The 13,995-nt window shown below is 28.2% G+C and overlaps 1 protein-coding gene across 1 annotated transcript; it reads left to right on the forward strand.

The window, feature by feature from the left end:
• The first annotated feature begins 1,315 nt into the window (after positions 1–1,315).
• Positions 1,316–11,976, forward strand: LOC126902758 (uncharacterized). The gene is made up of 4 exons (XM_050680367.1): positions 1,316–1,512; positions 3,930–4,086; positions 11,194–11,442; positions 11,836–11,976. Exons 1-4 carry the CDS (start codon positions 1,408–1,410, stop codon positions 11,898–11,900), a joined length of 576 nt encoding a protein of 191 aa, XP_050536324.1. The 5' UTR covers positions 1,316–1,407; the 3' UTR covers positions 11,901–11,976.
• Positions 11,977–13,995: the final 2,019 nt, after the last annotated feature.

The following is a 13,995-nucleotide window of genomic DNA, read 5'->3' on the forward strand; positions in this document are numbered from 1 at the left end:
TATCGACGTCAACAAGGAACATCACAATTTATCATCTATCTACAAGTCTATCTGGATAACAAGGTCAGTGTAGTCGTAAGACATGCACTATATTTATGTAATATTATGAAATAGGATAGAGTGGGTGAGAGGTAAGATTAAGACAATATTAATGAAATCCAACACATTCCATATAAACCTAACCCTTTTCCTCCCTTCAACTCTACCTTCCTCCTACCCATCGCCGCCATTTCTTTTTATTACATTTTAATCATTGTCAGATATCATCTATACTAGTACCAACTATGTCATTCTCACACTGTGCCGTTTTTTTCTAACATAATTAAATTTATAAAAAATTGTTTTTCATTTTTTTAGCAATTTAACTTATTCAAAACAATTATTTTAAAAATCTATATTTTAGGTGAAAGATATTAAAGAAATAAATTTTGAACGTATGGTTTGGTAAGTTGATATACTTTAGCTTAATTTGTGTAATGCTTAAGCAATTTATTATACATGTATTCCCCGATTAAGGTATCACCTACTGTCACCCTATAAAATGTTGGATGCACTATACAATTTTTAATTGTTCTACCAAGTATATGAATAAAAATAAAGAGTAAAAAAATTTAAATGAAGAAATCGAACCTCAAGATATGTCCTAAATAATTATTATGTTTATTTTGTCTAGTAATTGAGCTAATTCAACTGATTAGAATCAAATTATTTAATATCTAAAAATTTCATAGATAAATAGCGACAAGAATTAACTTTCAAAAATTTATTTTTATTAAAAATCTCCCATGTACTTATTAAATTTAAATCAAACTTAAATTTTCAAATACTTTTTATTTGAGATAATTTTCTTCAGTTATTGTAATAAAAGTGTAAAACAACGACATGTCTTTCTAATAAAAATGAAGTTATAAGTGTTTCAAAACAAATACATGTGTTTTTCACATTTTATCGCAATTAATTAATTTCAAAAATATTTCTATTAAAAGTTTGCAAACATTGCTATATAGTTTTTAAGACAAGAAGATCAACTTGTGCAAGTGTCAATTTGCCCCACACTTGCCTATTAATATAATACGAACATTTTAAAGATAAATCATTCACGGTTCAATTTTAAATTATTATCTGCATTTATATAAAAACAATTTGATGTTTTTCTACAATATCTTTTGTGAGTATGCGTTAATGCTAACTTTTCAATTTAATTTGATTAAATCAAGAATTATAATAAATATTTACAATTAAAATAACTATATTTTAAAAATAGATTGTTGTATTACCATATTTCAGATTATATAAATAAAATGAATTTAGTAATAAAAATTATTTTTCGCTTTAAGCGGATATTATTAAAATTAAATTGTCAGTCCTAGACTTTCATTTCTGCTGCAGTTATAATAATCATTGAAAATGGGTTTCTATTGTTATTTTGAAATATTATTTTATTTTGTTTGTGTAACTATCATACCTCCGTATTCAGCTGAACAATTAACGTCAAGTAACAATAACACAGAAGTATTTATAATTACTATTATTATTTTTAGTAGCTTAAGTACTTTTTTTATACACATAATAATCGTTGATAATCTGCTTAAAAATATATTATATACTTGTTAAGAGAAAAATCGTTATGGAAACATTTAAAATTGTAATTTTTCAGTAATATAAATTTAAATTACACATTTTTGTTTCACGTGAAAAAATACTTCTTGATTTAGTCATATATAAAATTTTAAAGTCAAAATGTTACAAATATTATTGAAATAAATCAATAGTGTTCTTTTACTACTTAATGGTGGAAAAGAAAACTTTATTCTATTGAATTTTAAAAGATTTTTAATAAAATATGATATATTTTGCTTAAGTAAATCATAGATAACAGATTTCATCGATATTTATTGATTAATTAGTCGTTAATACTCATTTTTTCCATACTTTTTCTTATCATTAAATTTAAATAATTTATAATTTAACTCAAATTTATCTAATAAAACCCAGCACAGTGAAGTCGCGGTACAGTGGGGACGTGGCATAGTTGGGTCCAGTATAGATTTAATCTGACAGTGATTAAAATCACTATCATAAGAAACGCTTCGATGTGTAAATCTTTAGATAGTGTTTAATTTAAAAAAAATTGATTGATTATTCCAAAAGCTACATGATCTGCTAGTTCCTTATTAATATCCAGATTAAGATAAAGTATATCAAATGAAAAAGGGATTATTAAAAAATTGTGTAGTAAAATCGAGAATTTTCAAACAAAAATAGTATTTAGTAGCCATTTTTACCGTGAAGACAAAATAAAGTCCAAAATTTTTTTTCCATGATAAAGTATATTACATTAGCTTTAATTTAAGATATATATATATATATATAAAAGTGTCAGACTTTCCAGAACAATTTTAAAAGTTAAGTTAAAAAAGTTAATTTTTTGTGAAAAAGTTGTTATTTTAAATCCCCCCCTATGGTTGGGTAAAGGTGATTTGGTTCATTTTAAAGAGGTTATGGAAGTTTTAAGTAAAAAAAATTGAAAAAATTTCGAAATTTAGTGATTTTTAAATTTGTAATTTTTTTGGAGATTTTCCTCATTTACGTGGAACGAGGGAAATTTTTTCAATTTTTGAGGGCAATGTCTTCGACTAGATACGATTTGTGATCATTTGACGTATCATTGAAAGAAATCGGTTCTGTGGAAGCTGAGAAAAAGTGGGATCAGATACAAAAAAAAAAACACATCATAGTAAAACCAATACCTTCTCAGCTTTGCATCGAAGCTATAAACTATTTTGATTTGTTAATTTTTAAAAAAGTCATGGAAAATTTAAGAAAATAAAATGAAATAAATTACAAAATTTGCCTATTTTAATATTTTTGGAGATTTCCCACATTTACAGGGAATGAGTGATATTTTTTTTTTGAACAATGCCTTTAACTAGGTACGATTTTTAATCTTTTGACATGATATTGAAAAAAAAAACGGTTTTGTGAGAGCTAAATAAAAGTAGCGACAGGCATCAAAATAAAACACATANAAAAAAAAACGGTTTTGTGAGAGCTAAATAAAAGTAGCGACAAGCATCAAAATAAAACACATATCTTAAATTTAATATCTCCTCAGTTTTGTATCGAAGCTAAATAGTAACAATTAGTAGTAAGATGGGAACAAATTAATAGAAATTAATAATAAAGGTGAGAACTAATTAGTTGAAATTAGTATTAAAATTTTAAAACTGCGTTTTTATAGATAAATAAATTCACAAGAAATTAATTGCTTGCAATTTTTTGTTTCATATTATCGATAAGCTGAAATTAGCTATTTATTAATTCATTTAAGAAAATAACAGTTAAGCTTTTTTATTCTTAAAGGAATTATAAAAAAATGATTTATCAAAATATTATTGTATAGTTTTTAAACAATATTTGTTCTTTTTCAAAAATTTTAAATTCTAGTTTTTCTGAAAATGAGTGCCTTATTAAATATGAATCACTCTATATTTTTCAATATTGATATGTTATTTGTAATATAATAAAACTTTTTAAAACTAATTTAAACTAAAACTATTAATTTATCTTGGTATAATATAATTTGTTATATGTTTTAGAAATACTTCTCTTAAAATTTCTATTTTAATATTAACAGTTATTAACATAACTGTTAATATTGAAATGTTAAATAAATTAATTTACCTATCTTCCAAACTGTATGAGTAGTTATTTTAAAAAAAAAGTAGTAAAAATATTGTCTATATCAAAAGNGTTATTTTAAAAAAAAAGTAGTAAAAATATTGTCTTTATCAAAAGCTATTAAATATATTAATATTAGATGGGACACTCTGTATATCTTAAGTTAATTTATTAATTTTTATAAATATTTATTTATTTATTTTAATAATTTTCATTAATCAATAAATAACTTTAAATTAATTTTTCAGGTAGAAGTTAATCCCTTAACAACACTTTGCACACGTATAGTAGAAAAACAATTATCACCGTATGTTGATGGAACTATTCCTACTAAGAAAGTGAAACAAGTTGGAAACCGATTTCAGTTTAAAACATTGATAACATACGCAGAACGTCATAAAAATGGTAATCGAGATATAATTCTTTTAATTTCGAATCAATACTAATATATGAATTATTATTTACGCATGTACATTATTTATATTAGAATAGAACTTGATAACTTACTAGACACTGGCGACTGCGTCACAGCTACCTCTTCTCGTCCGAAAGGTTGCGCTACCCTGAATGACCGCGAGTAAAGTGAATCACTCCAATAAAAGCCGACGGCGAAACACTTCCCTACAGAAACTTTTACGTCTTTTTTTTAGTTAATTAGTAAACGTATTATACAGTCCACTCTGACCGAAACATGTTCTGAGTCCCTGCCAGTATCGCCATCACCTTTGCTTGGAAAACAGAAGGTGTTGTGCCCAATGTCATGCTGACATTTATTCGTGTCTTTAAACCCCAAATGCCAGCACCTACTATTCCTGATCTTTTGGATCCATCTGTATATATTACAAATCCTCCTCTTTCCATCAGTTGTTTAATATTCCATTCTCTACGTGTAGTGATTTCCACTTTGTAGGGAATGTTATTCTTAAAAACCGGTTTGATATAGTCCAAAGAGGTATTCCAAAAAGCCCTGGTCTATCTCTCTTATTATTTTACCGTGTTCTGCTTTGTTATTCTCTAAAGTCCAAGTACTTAAGTTGTGGAATTTTAGTGCTGTGGCTTTGGCGTGAGTTTTAACCTCTAGATGCAGAGAAGGCAATACGATTAGTGCCTCTAATGCTACCGTTGGTGTAGTTCTTAATGATTCAATGATGGCTAAGGCGGTCGTTCTCTGTATGCGACTAAGTTCTTTCCTAGTTGTAACGAGTGCTGAACTGGTCCACCAGACTATGGCACCGTACAGTATCATGTTTAATCACTGAAGTGTACAATCAATACATAACTCTTGGTTTAAGACCCCATTTCTTTCTCAAGGCTCTGCTGCAGGTCCACAGTGTGGTCATTGCTTTTTTGATTCTTGACTCAGCTTGTGATTTACATTTTAGCTTACTATTTAAAATAATACCTAAGTATATTACTTCCGATTTTAAGCTAATTTCTTGTCCATTTAGAGTAAGAGTTCCAAGACTGTCTAATTGTGTTCTTCTTTTAGTGAACATAACGACCTTTACTTTATTTAGATTAACAGATATACCATACTTACTACACCATATCTGTATAGTGTTTAGTCTCTGTTGTGCTAAGTCTATAATAGTTACTGGGAATTTACCCACCACTGCTATAACTAAGTCATCCGCATAGGCTTGTGTATAACAGTATTTGTTGAACTTTTTAATAAGCGAGTCCAATACTAGACACCATAGCAAGGGAGATAGAACCACGTCTTATGGACATCCTTGTTTAACACTCTTGATTACTTGGGTCTCACTGAGCTGTCCCAAAATGGAGCGTTCCTTAAGCATGGATTCTATCCACTTAGTAATAAGTGGTTCTATTCTATGCTGTTGTGCAGATTCACACATAGCATCGAAGGGCGTATTGTCAAAAGCCCCTTCGATGTTCAAGAGTTTACCTAATGAATATATTTTATTCTCCACAGCTTTTCATATCTTAGTCGTTAGGCAGTGTAGAGCTGTCTCAGCAGATTTCCCTATTTGGTACGTATGTTATTTTCATGTAAAGGGTGCTTCTTTAGAGGCCCCTCCTTGATGTACCTATCAATAAGTTTCTCCAGGGTCATTCCATGTGAAATCACCTAATGTGTGTGCTGGTATAGTTCAGAAATTTATGAAATTTATATCATAGACTACTTAAAGGTCATTGACAACAAAAATAATATTTTTTTTTTATTGTTTTTTTACCAGATAGCGCATTTTTTTTAATTAAAAATAGCCTATGTTCTAGAGCCTATAATTTCACATCCAAATAAGCTATCACTGTGGAACTAGCACTGTTTTACTCATATTAACTATTACTACAATTTCCTTCTTAAGTTTATAAATTTTGCAGTATTTTAATAGCGAAATTTGAAGGTCAAAAAATTTTTTTATAATAATAAAATAATTCATTAAATTCGGAGATTAGTACAATAGAAATCCTTATGAGTTCATATATTTGGTATAAAGTATTTGTATACTACAGCATAATAGTCGAAGAATTAACATTATCTATTGGTGTAATGAACTTGATGAAGAAAAGTAATGGAGCTTTTCCTAACTTAGCCATTGCTCCTAGGATTTTTTTATGAGTCCCAATAACTTAATCTACTACAGAACACAAAATAAATACAATAAATAAAAATTGAGTGTTGAAAATTACGTAGTTTGTTGATTTTCCATAATACGCAAATTGTAAATTTTGTAAATTCTATAAGTAGCGTTAAAATTATTTCTCCATCATAAAATTTTCACCAAACGTTTTAATTGCCTAAAGAAAAGTACTATGTAAATTTGAAAAAAAATTCGTTCAGTCACTTTTGTGTAATGAGATGATAAAGTTGGCTATTTTCAGCAAACCATGCGTGTTCAAGACCGTAAAACGATACAAAAAAAATTATAAATCGATTCAAATATGATATGGGTTAAAAGAACATTACTAAAAGTTTCTGAAAAGAAAAAAAAATTTTAATTAAAAAATTTTTTGACCTTCAAATTTTGCTATTAAAATACTGCAAAATTTTAAAAATTTCAATCAAAATTTCGATGTTCAAAAAAATTCAAAATTTATAAACTTAAGAATGAAATTGTAGTACTATTTAATATGAGTAAAACAGTGCTAGTTTCACAGTGATAGCTTATTTGGATGTGAAGTTATAGGCTATTTTTTCATGCTTTTAATTATAAAAAATGCGCTACCTGGTAAAAAAAACAATAAAAAAAAATATTATTTTTGTTGTCAATGACCTTTAAGTAGTCTATGATATAAATTTCATAAATTTCTAAACTATACCAGCACACACATTAGGTGATTTCACATGGAATGACCCTCCATAGTTCTTTTAAGAAGAAAAGAAGTAAGACTTATTGGCCTGTAGGATTTTGCTTCATAATAGTTAGTGCGGTTAGGTTTGGGTATAAACACCACCCTGACCTTTCGCCAGCTTTCCGGTTGATAACCATAGGCAAGGCATGCCCTAAATATTATACAGAGATGGGGGACGTTTAACTCTAACCCTTCTTGCAGAAGTGCAGGGAAAATTTCGTTATAGCCTGCAGCTTTAAAACTGCCAAAGGATTTTATTGCCTATCTTATTCTACTTAGGGTTATCACTTTCCTGGTTGGAGACTAACCAGGAATCAGCACACGTTTGTCCTGTGTATCATGTGACTGTTCTCTGTTATTAATTACAGAGTCAGGAAAATGTGTTTCGTCAAATGTGATAATGTTCAATTATCATTATTGGTGAACGTGCCGTCTGGTAGTAGTTGTACGGTCCGGGGGTATTAAATAATGAAATACTTTACCCGGTCACTATTTGTTGACGTTACTATATCTTTGATAGTAGACGGTCCCGTTGTTCCCATTAAGACCTTCAAGTTTGGCGATTCTTCTGCGAAGAGTCGCCAGTTCACGATCTTGTTCTAACAGGTTGTCCGTAGGATCTCTGATCGTCCCAAATTCGTTGTTTTGTGGTGTTTCTATGTTTATATCCATATAGTTCCCACGAGCAGTCAAGAAATAAAGGTCCATCACAGCAGAGCTCGATACTGTGATAAGGCTTTATACTCTATGGTGCGCCAGATGCCATAAAAGATCCAAATGGTCACTTTACCTTTCGGCTAACTACTCTGTGACAAGTTAGCAACCCTTTCAATTGGTATGACTGGGTCCCTTACCCAGTAATCCCTTATTCGCTGTTAGCAAGCAGATGTGCCCAGACCTGTCGGTCCCAACTAAAAAAAAGTCATGACAGGCTAAGAGCAGTGGTACGTGTTGCCACCCCCACCGAATTAACTTGGGACCGCGGGGTTGTTAGGCACGTGATCCTTGCGGATTCCCCTGCAGGATAAAATGTCCCTTAATTGTGTTACTCTTTGGTATGTGTTATTGTAATGTTTTTATTATATGTCTAAAATATTAATACATTTTTTTATATTTACTTGATAATTATTTTATATTGTATAAAAAGTAGTCTAGCGATGAACTCTTCATCACAAAGGACGCATGATACGTTTGCCAAAATGTATGTACGAAATTAAGTATTATAAACTAAATTTAACGTTTTAATTCTGTAAGGTTTCAGCCAAAACAGAGGGCCTACTATTTACCCACTGCCCAGAGGGAACACTGGACAGTGACCTAGTAGCCGCACCAAGCAAGATAGTACTTGTTGACGGAGCTACTAGGTTTTGTTAAAAAAAAATATTAATGAAAACGAGGGAAAAGTATAGAGAGAAAAAAAAAGGCCACGTATAATGTAATAACATTTTTTAATTATTTAATTATTGAAGATTTTTAATATATATATTCATAAAGGAAAAAAATAAAAAAAGAAGAAAAAGAGCGGTGCTAGTTACACAAAATTAAAAAGGCGGTAAAAGGGGGGTTTTATATTGATACTTGTCGTTGTTGATCTTGAGGAGTGACGGCCCACCACCGGCCATAGTTCGTGCCTCACACCATCATCGACATCTCGACGTTTTGTTTAAATAAAAAAAACGGAGGACAAAAAAAATTACAAAAAAAACGTGGTTTTCAAAAAAATACAAACAGACAACTTGTCGCATCTGTAGTATGGTTGAGAAAAAAAATCCGTTGTCGCGGCATTTGGATAGTGGCCGGTGATCGTGACGCCGGTTAGTGGTGGTGCCAACTTTGAACACGTTTATTGAGGGGAAATAACAATATTGGTACAGGTGCACAGTGTACGGTCAGCTGATGACGATAGGATGACAGATATCAGGCCGGTTGACTAGTGGAGGTTATCACATACACAATTATTAAAATACTCTACACCTACTGCACACACCTCTCATTGATAAGATTTATTAAAAAAAAAACTAGTCAAATTCTGCAACTTTACACTTCATTTTATAAATTAAATAGTAAACGTATTAAACAGTCCACTTAGAGACCGAAACGGTATCTATGTTTACTACATTGTCCAGACTATACTGGACTCAATATTTTATTATCATTAGTTTCAATAATTTTCAAACTGATTATGAACCCTCTCAGGTTTGAAAAATTTAGGCGCCTTCGTCGACTAGATTGTCTGATATACCGATTGTCTAGAATAAAAACAAATCTAGTCATGTTAAACTCCGGCTATAATGATTTTTTTATTAAAATGATAAGTTTTTTTTTTATGATTGTTGCCAATTTTTTATAGCACTCACTGAACTGATTTCTTTCAATGATACATCAAAATATTATAAATTGTATTTTGTTGAAGACATTGCTCTTCAAAATTGAACAAAATTCTTTCCTATCTTTAAACGGGGAAATTCCCCAAAAAAATCTTAATTTAAAAAGGGTAATTTTTCACATTTAAAATTTTTTTTTGTTAAGGTAATATTGCATTATGAATAATAGGCCTCAAAAAAAGTTATATATATATATATATATATCTTTTTTGAATATAATTTTTTTGAAAATACAATTTTCCTGTCCACAGGTGCAATTTAAAATAGTAACGTTGGCACGAAAGTTTAAATATTTCAACTTTACTTCTGAAAATATTCCAGAAATTCTCCATTCTTCAAATATGTTAAATTAAAGTTTATGTACAAAAAGTTAAAAAAAAACAAAAAATTTACCCAACTACTTAATAGCGCTTTAATTTTTTGAAAGATGTTTGGACTACTAAAATTGTTTTTAAAATACTTTATGAATCTTCTTTTCTGTCAATATACAGGGTGTTAGTAAATGCAATGTCATGAGTAGTAGGGTGATATTCAGATGGACCTAAAAATAGCGAAATCAAAAACTAAAATTTCTTATCTCCAAAATTAGGGTTTTTCCGGTTCTCTAACTTTAAATTTTATTTTAATTAAAAATAAACATCACCACAGTATTTCCCACGAAATTCTCATACAAGTTGAGTGGTTACTCGATTTTTTGTAACTTTCGTGTCCTCTGCTGAACTTTGGATTCAAAGTTGAAAAAAATTTCACTTTAGTGTGACCCATCAGTTTGTATTAAAATTTTACTGGGAGTCCTGTGATGTAATTCATTTTTAGTTTAAACGATTACATAACGAGAAAAACTGGAAAACCCCACAGATAATGTGATATTTTTTTAATTTCACGAGTTTATTTTTCTTATATTACTTATTTAAACCGATTATAATTTTTGTATGGTACAGAATGCCTTTAGAAGGATCTAGTTGACCAGTTGTTACAAAGATCATTGATTATATTATTTCGTGGGACCAGCTGATTACTAGCATTTTGCTTTACTCACCCCCTTGCTCACCTATTACGGTGAATCGATGACAACCGACACGGAGGTTTGTGTCAATTGTGTACAGTTCTATTGTCGTAAGTCAATTGTTTTATGTGTCACTTTTTTCTGTTGCAAGCGCCTTCGCTTGAATAGTAAATATTTCGGCCATTGTACGCCATTATTCTTTTATTTGTTTATTGCACCCTTGTGCTCAAAGTTTACGTGCCCTTGCAAGTGATTGGGCCCTGACCATCACTAAATATCTTCATTGCCGTAGTCTATTCTCATCTGCTATTACGTGCCTGGATTTACACTCTGACTCGTCATACTCAGATGTTCGACACCATTACCACAAGATCTCATACAGTCCACTCATCACTATCAACAATGCCATTGTTTGTTTTAATTGAGATTAACTATTGTGACTTACGCTATTTCTTAAATAAATGGTTAATTTAAAAATGTATACTTCAGTCAAGACAAAAAAATTAGTTAAAAAACGGCAATTTTTAAATTTTGAAAAAATACAACATTTTATTTATTATAGCAATTGTTTAATAGTAAATAATAAATAATATAATTATAAAAGAACTCTATGATTACATAAAACTAATAAAAAAAAATAACCCTATATATTCAGTAGATCAAAAATTATTAGTCAAAACATTATGGACCACTATATATTTTTAGATTTATTATGGAACAAAATAGTATTTCTTTGTGCTGTACTATTATTTTGTCAGACAGATTAATATTCTACATTAACAAAAATTTTTGATATTTCCTTAGATAAATTGATTAGATATATCGATTTGAAACCAATTTTAGAAATGGAGTATAAACGATTCATAGAACTTGAATCATTTTTTATAAGATCATTAATGGCATATGATTATGCTGGAAGGGGCGTAGTAACTAAACGCGAAGCATATAATACTATGGCGTCTATCAATTTGTTTGGAAATAAATTATTAGGCAATTTTATTAAAGATATTCTCGTCAAGTATACGTATGCGGGAGATGAATTCAAATACAAAGGTAATCATTATAACATTTTTTAACAGTTACAATGGTCAAATTTCATGTTATTCGTATACCATATATTTTTATAATTATTTATTTAAACTAAATTTCCTGAAAATTAATAATTTATAATTATAATTACTTAGAATTTCTTTCGTAAGAATCTTTAGTTAATTAAATAGGAATTATTATGACAATTTTATTAAAAAATTTAAATAAGGTATTAGTTATGTGTCACCAATCAAAAATATCAAAAACATTGTATCAACATATACAAATTTGCAATGGAAATCCTTTAAACCTTATGTTTGCTAACATACCAATGCAACTTCTATGCTATTTAATTAATTTTAGGAATAAAAGCAGCTCCCATACTGTTAATAATTTTATAATTATATTCTATTTCAGATATGTTGAAAAAAATTATCACGGATATTGGAGACAATATTATTAATTCGTCAAAAAAAGGATGATTGTTTTTTAATTTTACATGTCTGTAATGATTTTTGAATGATTTGTAAAAATAAAAAAAATATTTTTCATATATTATTGACAATAATATTATGTTACTTATTGTTACGAACAAATTACAATGTATATTTCGACATAATGATCCAATTATTATTTTATACTAATATGATTTTTATACTTTAGAACTGCGTCATACAACGTATATAAACAACAAAACATACCACAGTTAATATAATTTATAAAAAATTTTTTTTTTTTAATTTACGAAAAAAGTAAATTAAATTACAATTTATCCATTTTGATTCATAGATTTTAAGAAACATTGGTAAAAAATATCATATTAATATTTAGTAGCAAATAATCTATATAATTTTAAAGTTTGTGTAAACTTAAAATTTTGTTTTTTACGAAATCAAATATAACATATAAATTGAGATAATGGAATCTTTCTATGTTAAATGTTAGTTTTAAACATGTAACTTTTTCCATTGAAATTATCTATGCTTGAATGATTTACGTATAATTTACTATTGAATATTAAAAACATATATTTTTACAAATTTAAGCATCGATACGAAGCTAAGAAGGTATTAATTTTACTATGATGTGTTTTTTTATATATTTTTTTTTTGTGTCTGCGAACGCTCAATCTCAGCTATCGCTGGACCGATTTTGATGAAAATACGTCAAAAGATCACAAATATTATCTAGTCGAAGACTTTACTCTCAAAAATTGAAAAAAATTCTCTCGTTCCCCGTAAATGGGGGAAAACTTAAAAAAAATTACTTAGTTTAAAAATCAATAATTTTCGATATTTTTTCAATTTTTTTTTACTTAAAACTGCCGTAAGTATTTTAAAAGTGACCGAATCAATATACTTTTTTTTTATAGATACCTTAGGTATTTACCTATCTTTTGATATATTTTTGTGAACATTTGACCCCTAACCAGCCCACAGAAAGGGTTCCAAAATGGCAACTTTTTCAACTTAACTTTTGAAAATGTTCCGGAAAGACTGACACTATTATATATACCTAAAATTAAAATTAATGCAATAACCTTTAATTTGAAAAAAAAAATGTGACATCTGGTGTTTATGGCGAAAATGACTACTATATGCAAAAATATGCTATTTTTGTGGGAAAATTCTTGTTATATTATTTTACATTTTTAACGTTATATTGCTATAAATTTTTAAAAAATTCATGAATCAATTCTATTTTTTAATGATAAATACTTTCATTCGACATTTTTTTTTAAATCGGTCCATTTCCCTTTATACTTAGGAGTTATTACTTTAAAATATCTTACAAAGGGATTACATTGACTTTCATTAATATTATATAATTTAATTGATATAGAATAAAGTTAATAAAGATATAAGAAGATTTTTTTTCTTTTTAAAAGTCAAAAAAGTAACTTTAAAATTTATATTAACTTAAATTGCCAATTTTATTGATCGACTAAAGCGAAAAACAGCTGTACAATTAGTAACACTTATGTATTTCACGTTTAAGTTACGAGATTCTAATTCGCCTGTGGACATCTAATTTTTCTCATTTTTTTTTTTGAGTTAGAGAAAAGTTTAAAAATCATTTCATTTTTATCTCATTTAGATTCAATAACTTGAATAAATATCAAAGATCCCATCACTGTAGTCTAATATTATTTTACTATTTTGTTTTTAATTATGGCTGCGATTTATTTTTCCGACACTCACGGAACCTACTTTTTTCAACGATACGTCAAATGATTTCATTTCGTATTTAATTGAAAATATTACCCTCAAAAATTGAAAAATAAAAAATAGTTTAACTAGCTTTATCCATACAAAAAATTAAAATCATTCACTTCTAATATTATTAAAGTATTTATTGTCGAATTAAATTTGATATGATAAAAGTATTCAACTATAAAAGTAAATAATTTTACATTGTAATTTATTAATTTTTTAACTCTATTTGTGTGTGTTACTACCAGTCTATAATATTCCAAATTTTTTTGAAACATATTGTTATATACAGATTGATCGAAATCTGGTAAGACACTTATTTTTTCAGAAACTATTGAGAATTAAAAATTTTTTTAAAAATAAA

Source organism: Daktulosphaira vitifoliae, unplaced genomic scaffold (assembly GCF_025091365.1).
Source record: "Daktulosphaira vitifoliae isolate Bord-2020 unplaced genomic scaffold, ASM2509136v1 Scaffold_3, whole genome shotgun sequence".
Taxonomy (NCBI): Eukaryota; Metazoa; Arthropoda; class Insecta; order Hemiptera; family Phylloxeridae; genus Daktulosphaira; species Daktulosphaira vitifoliae.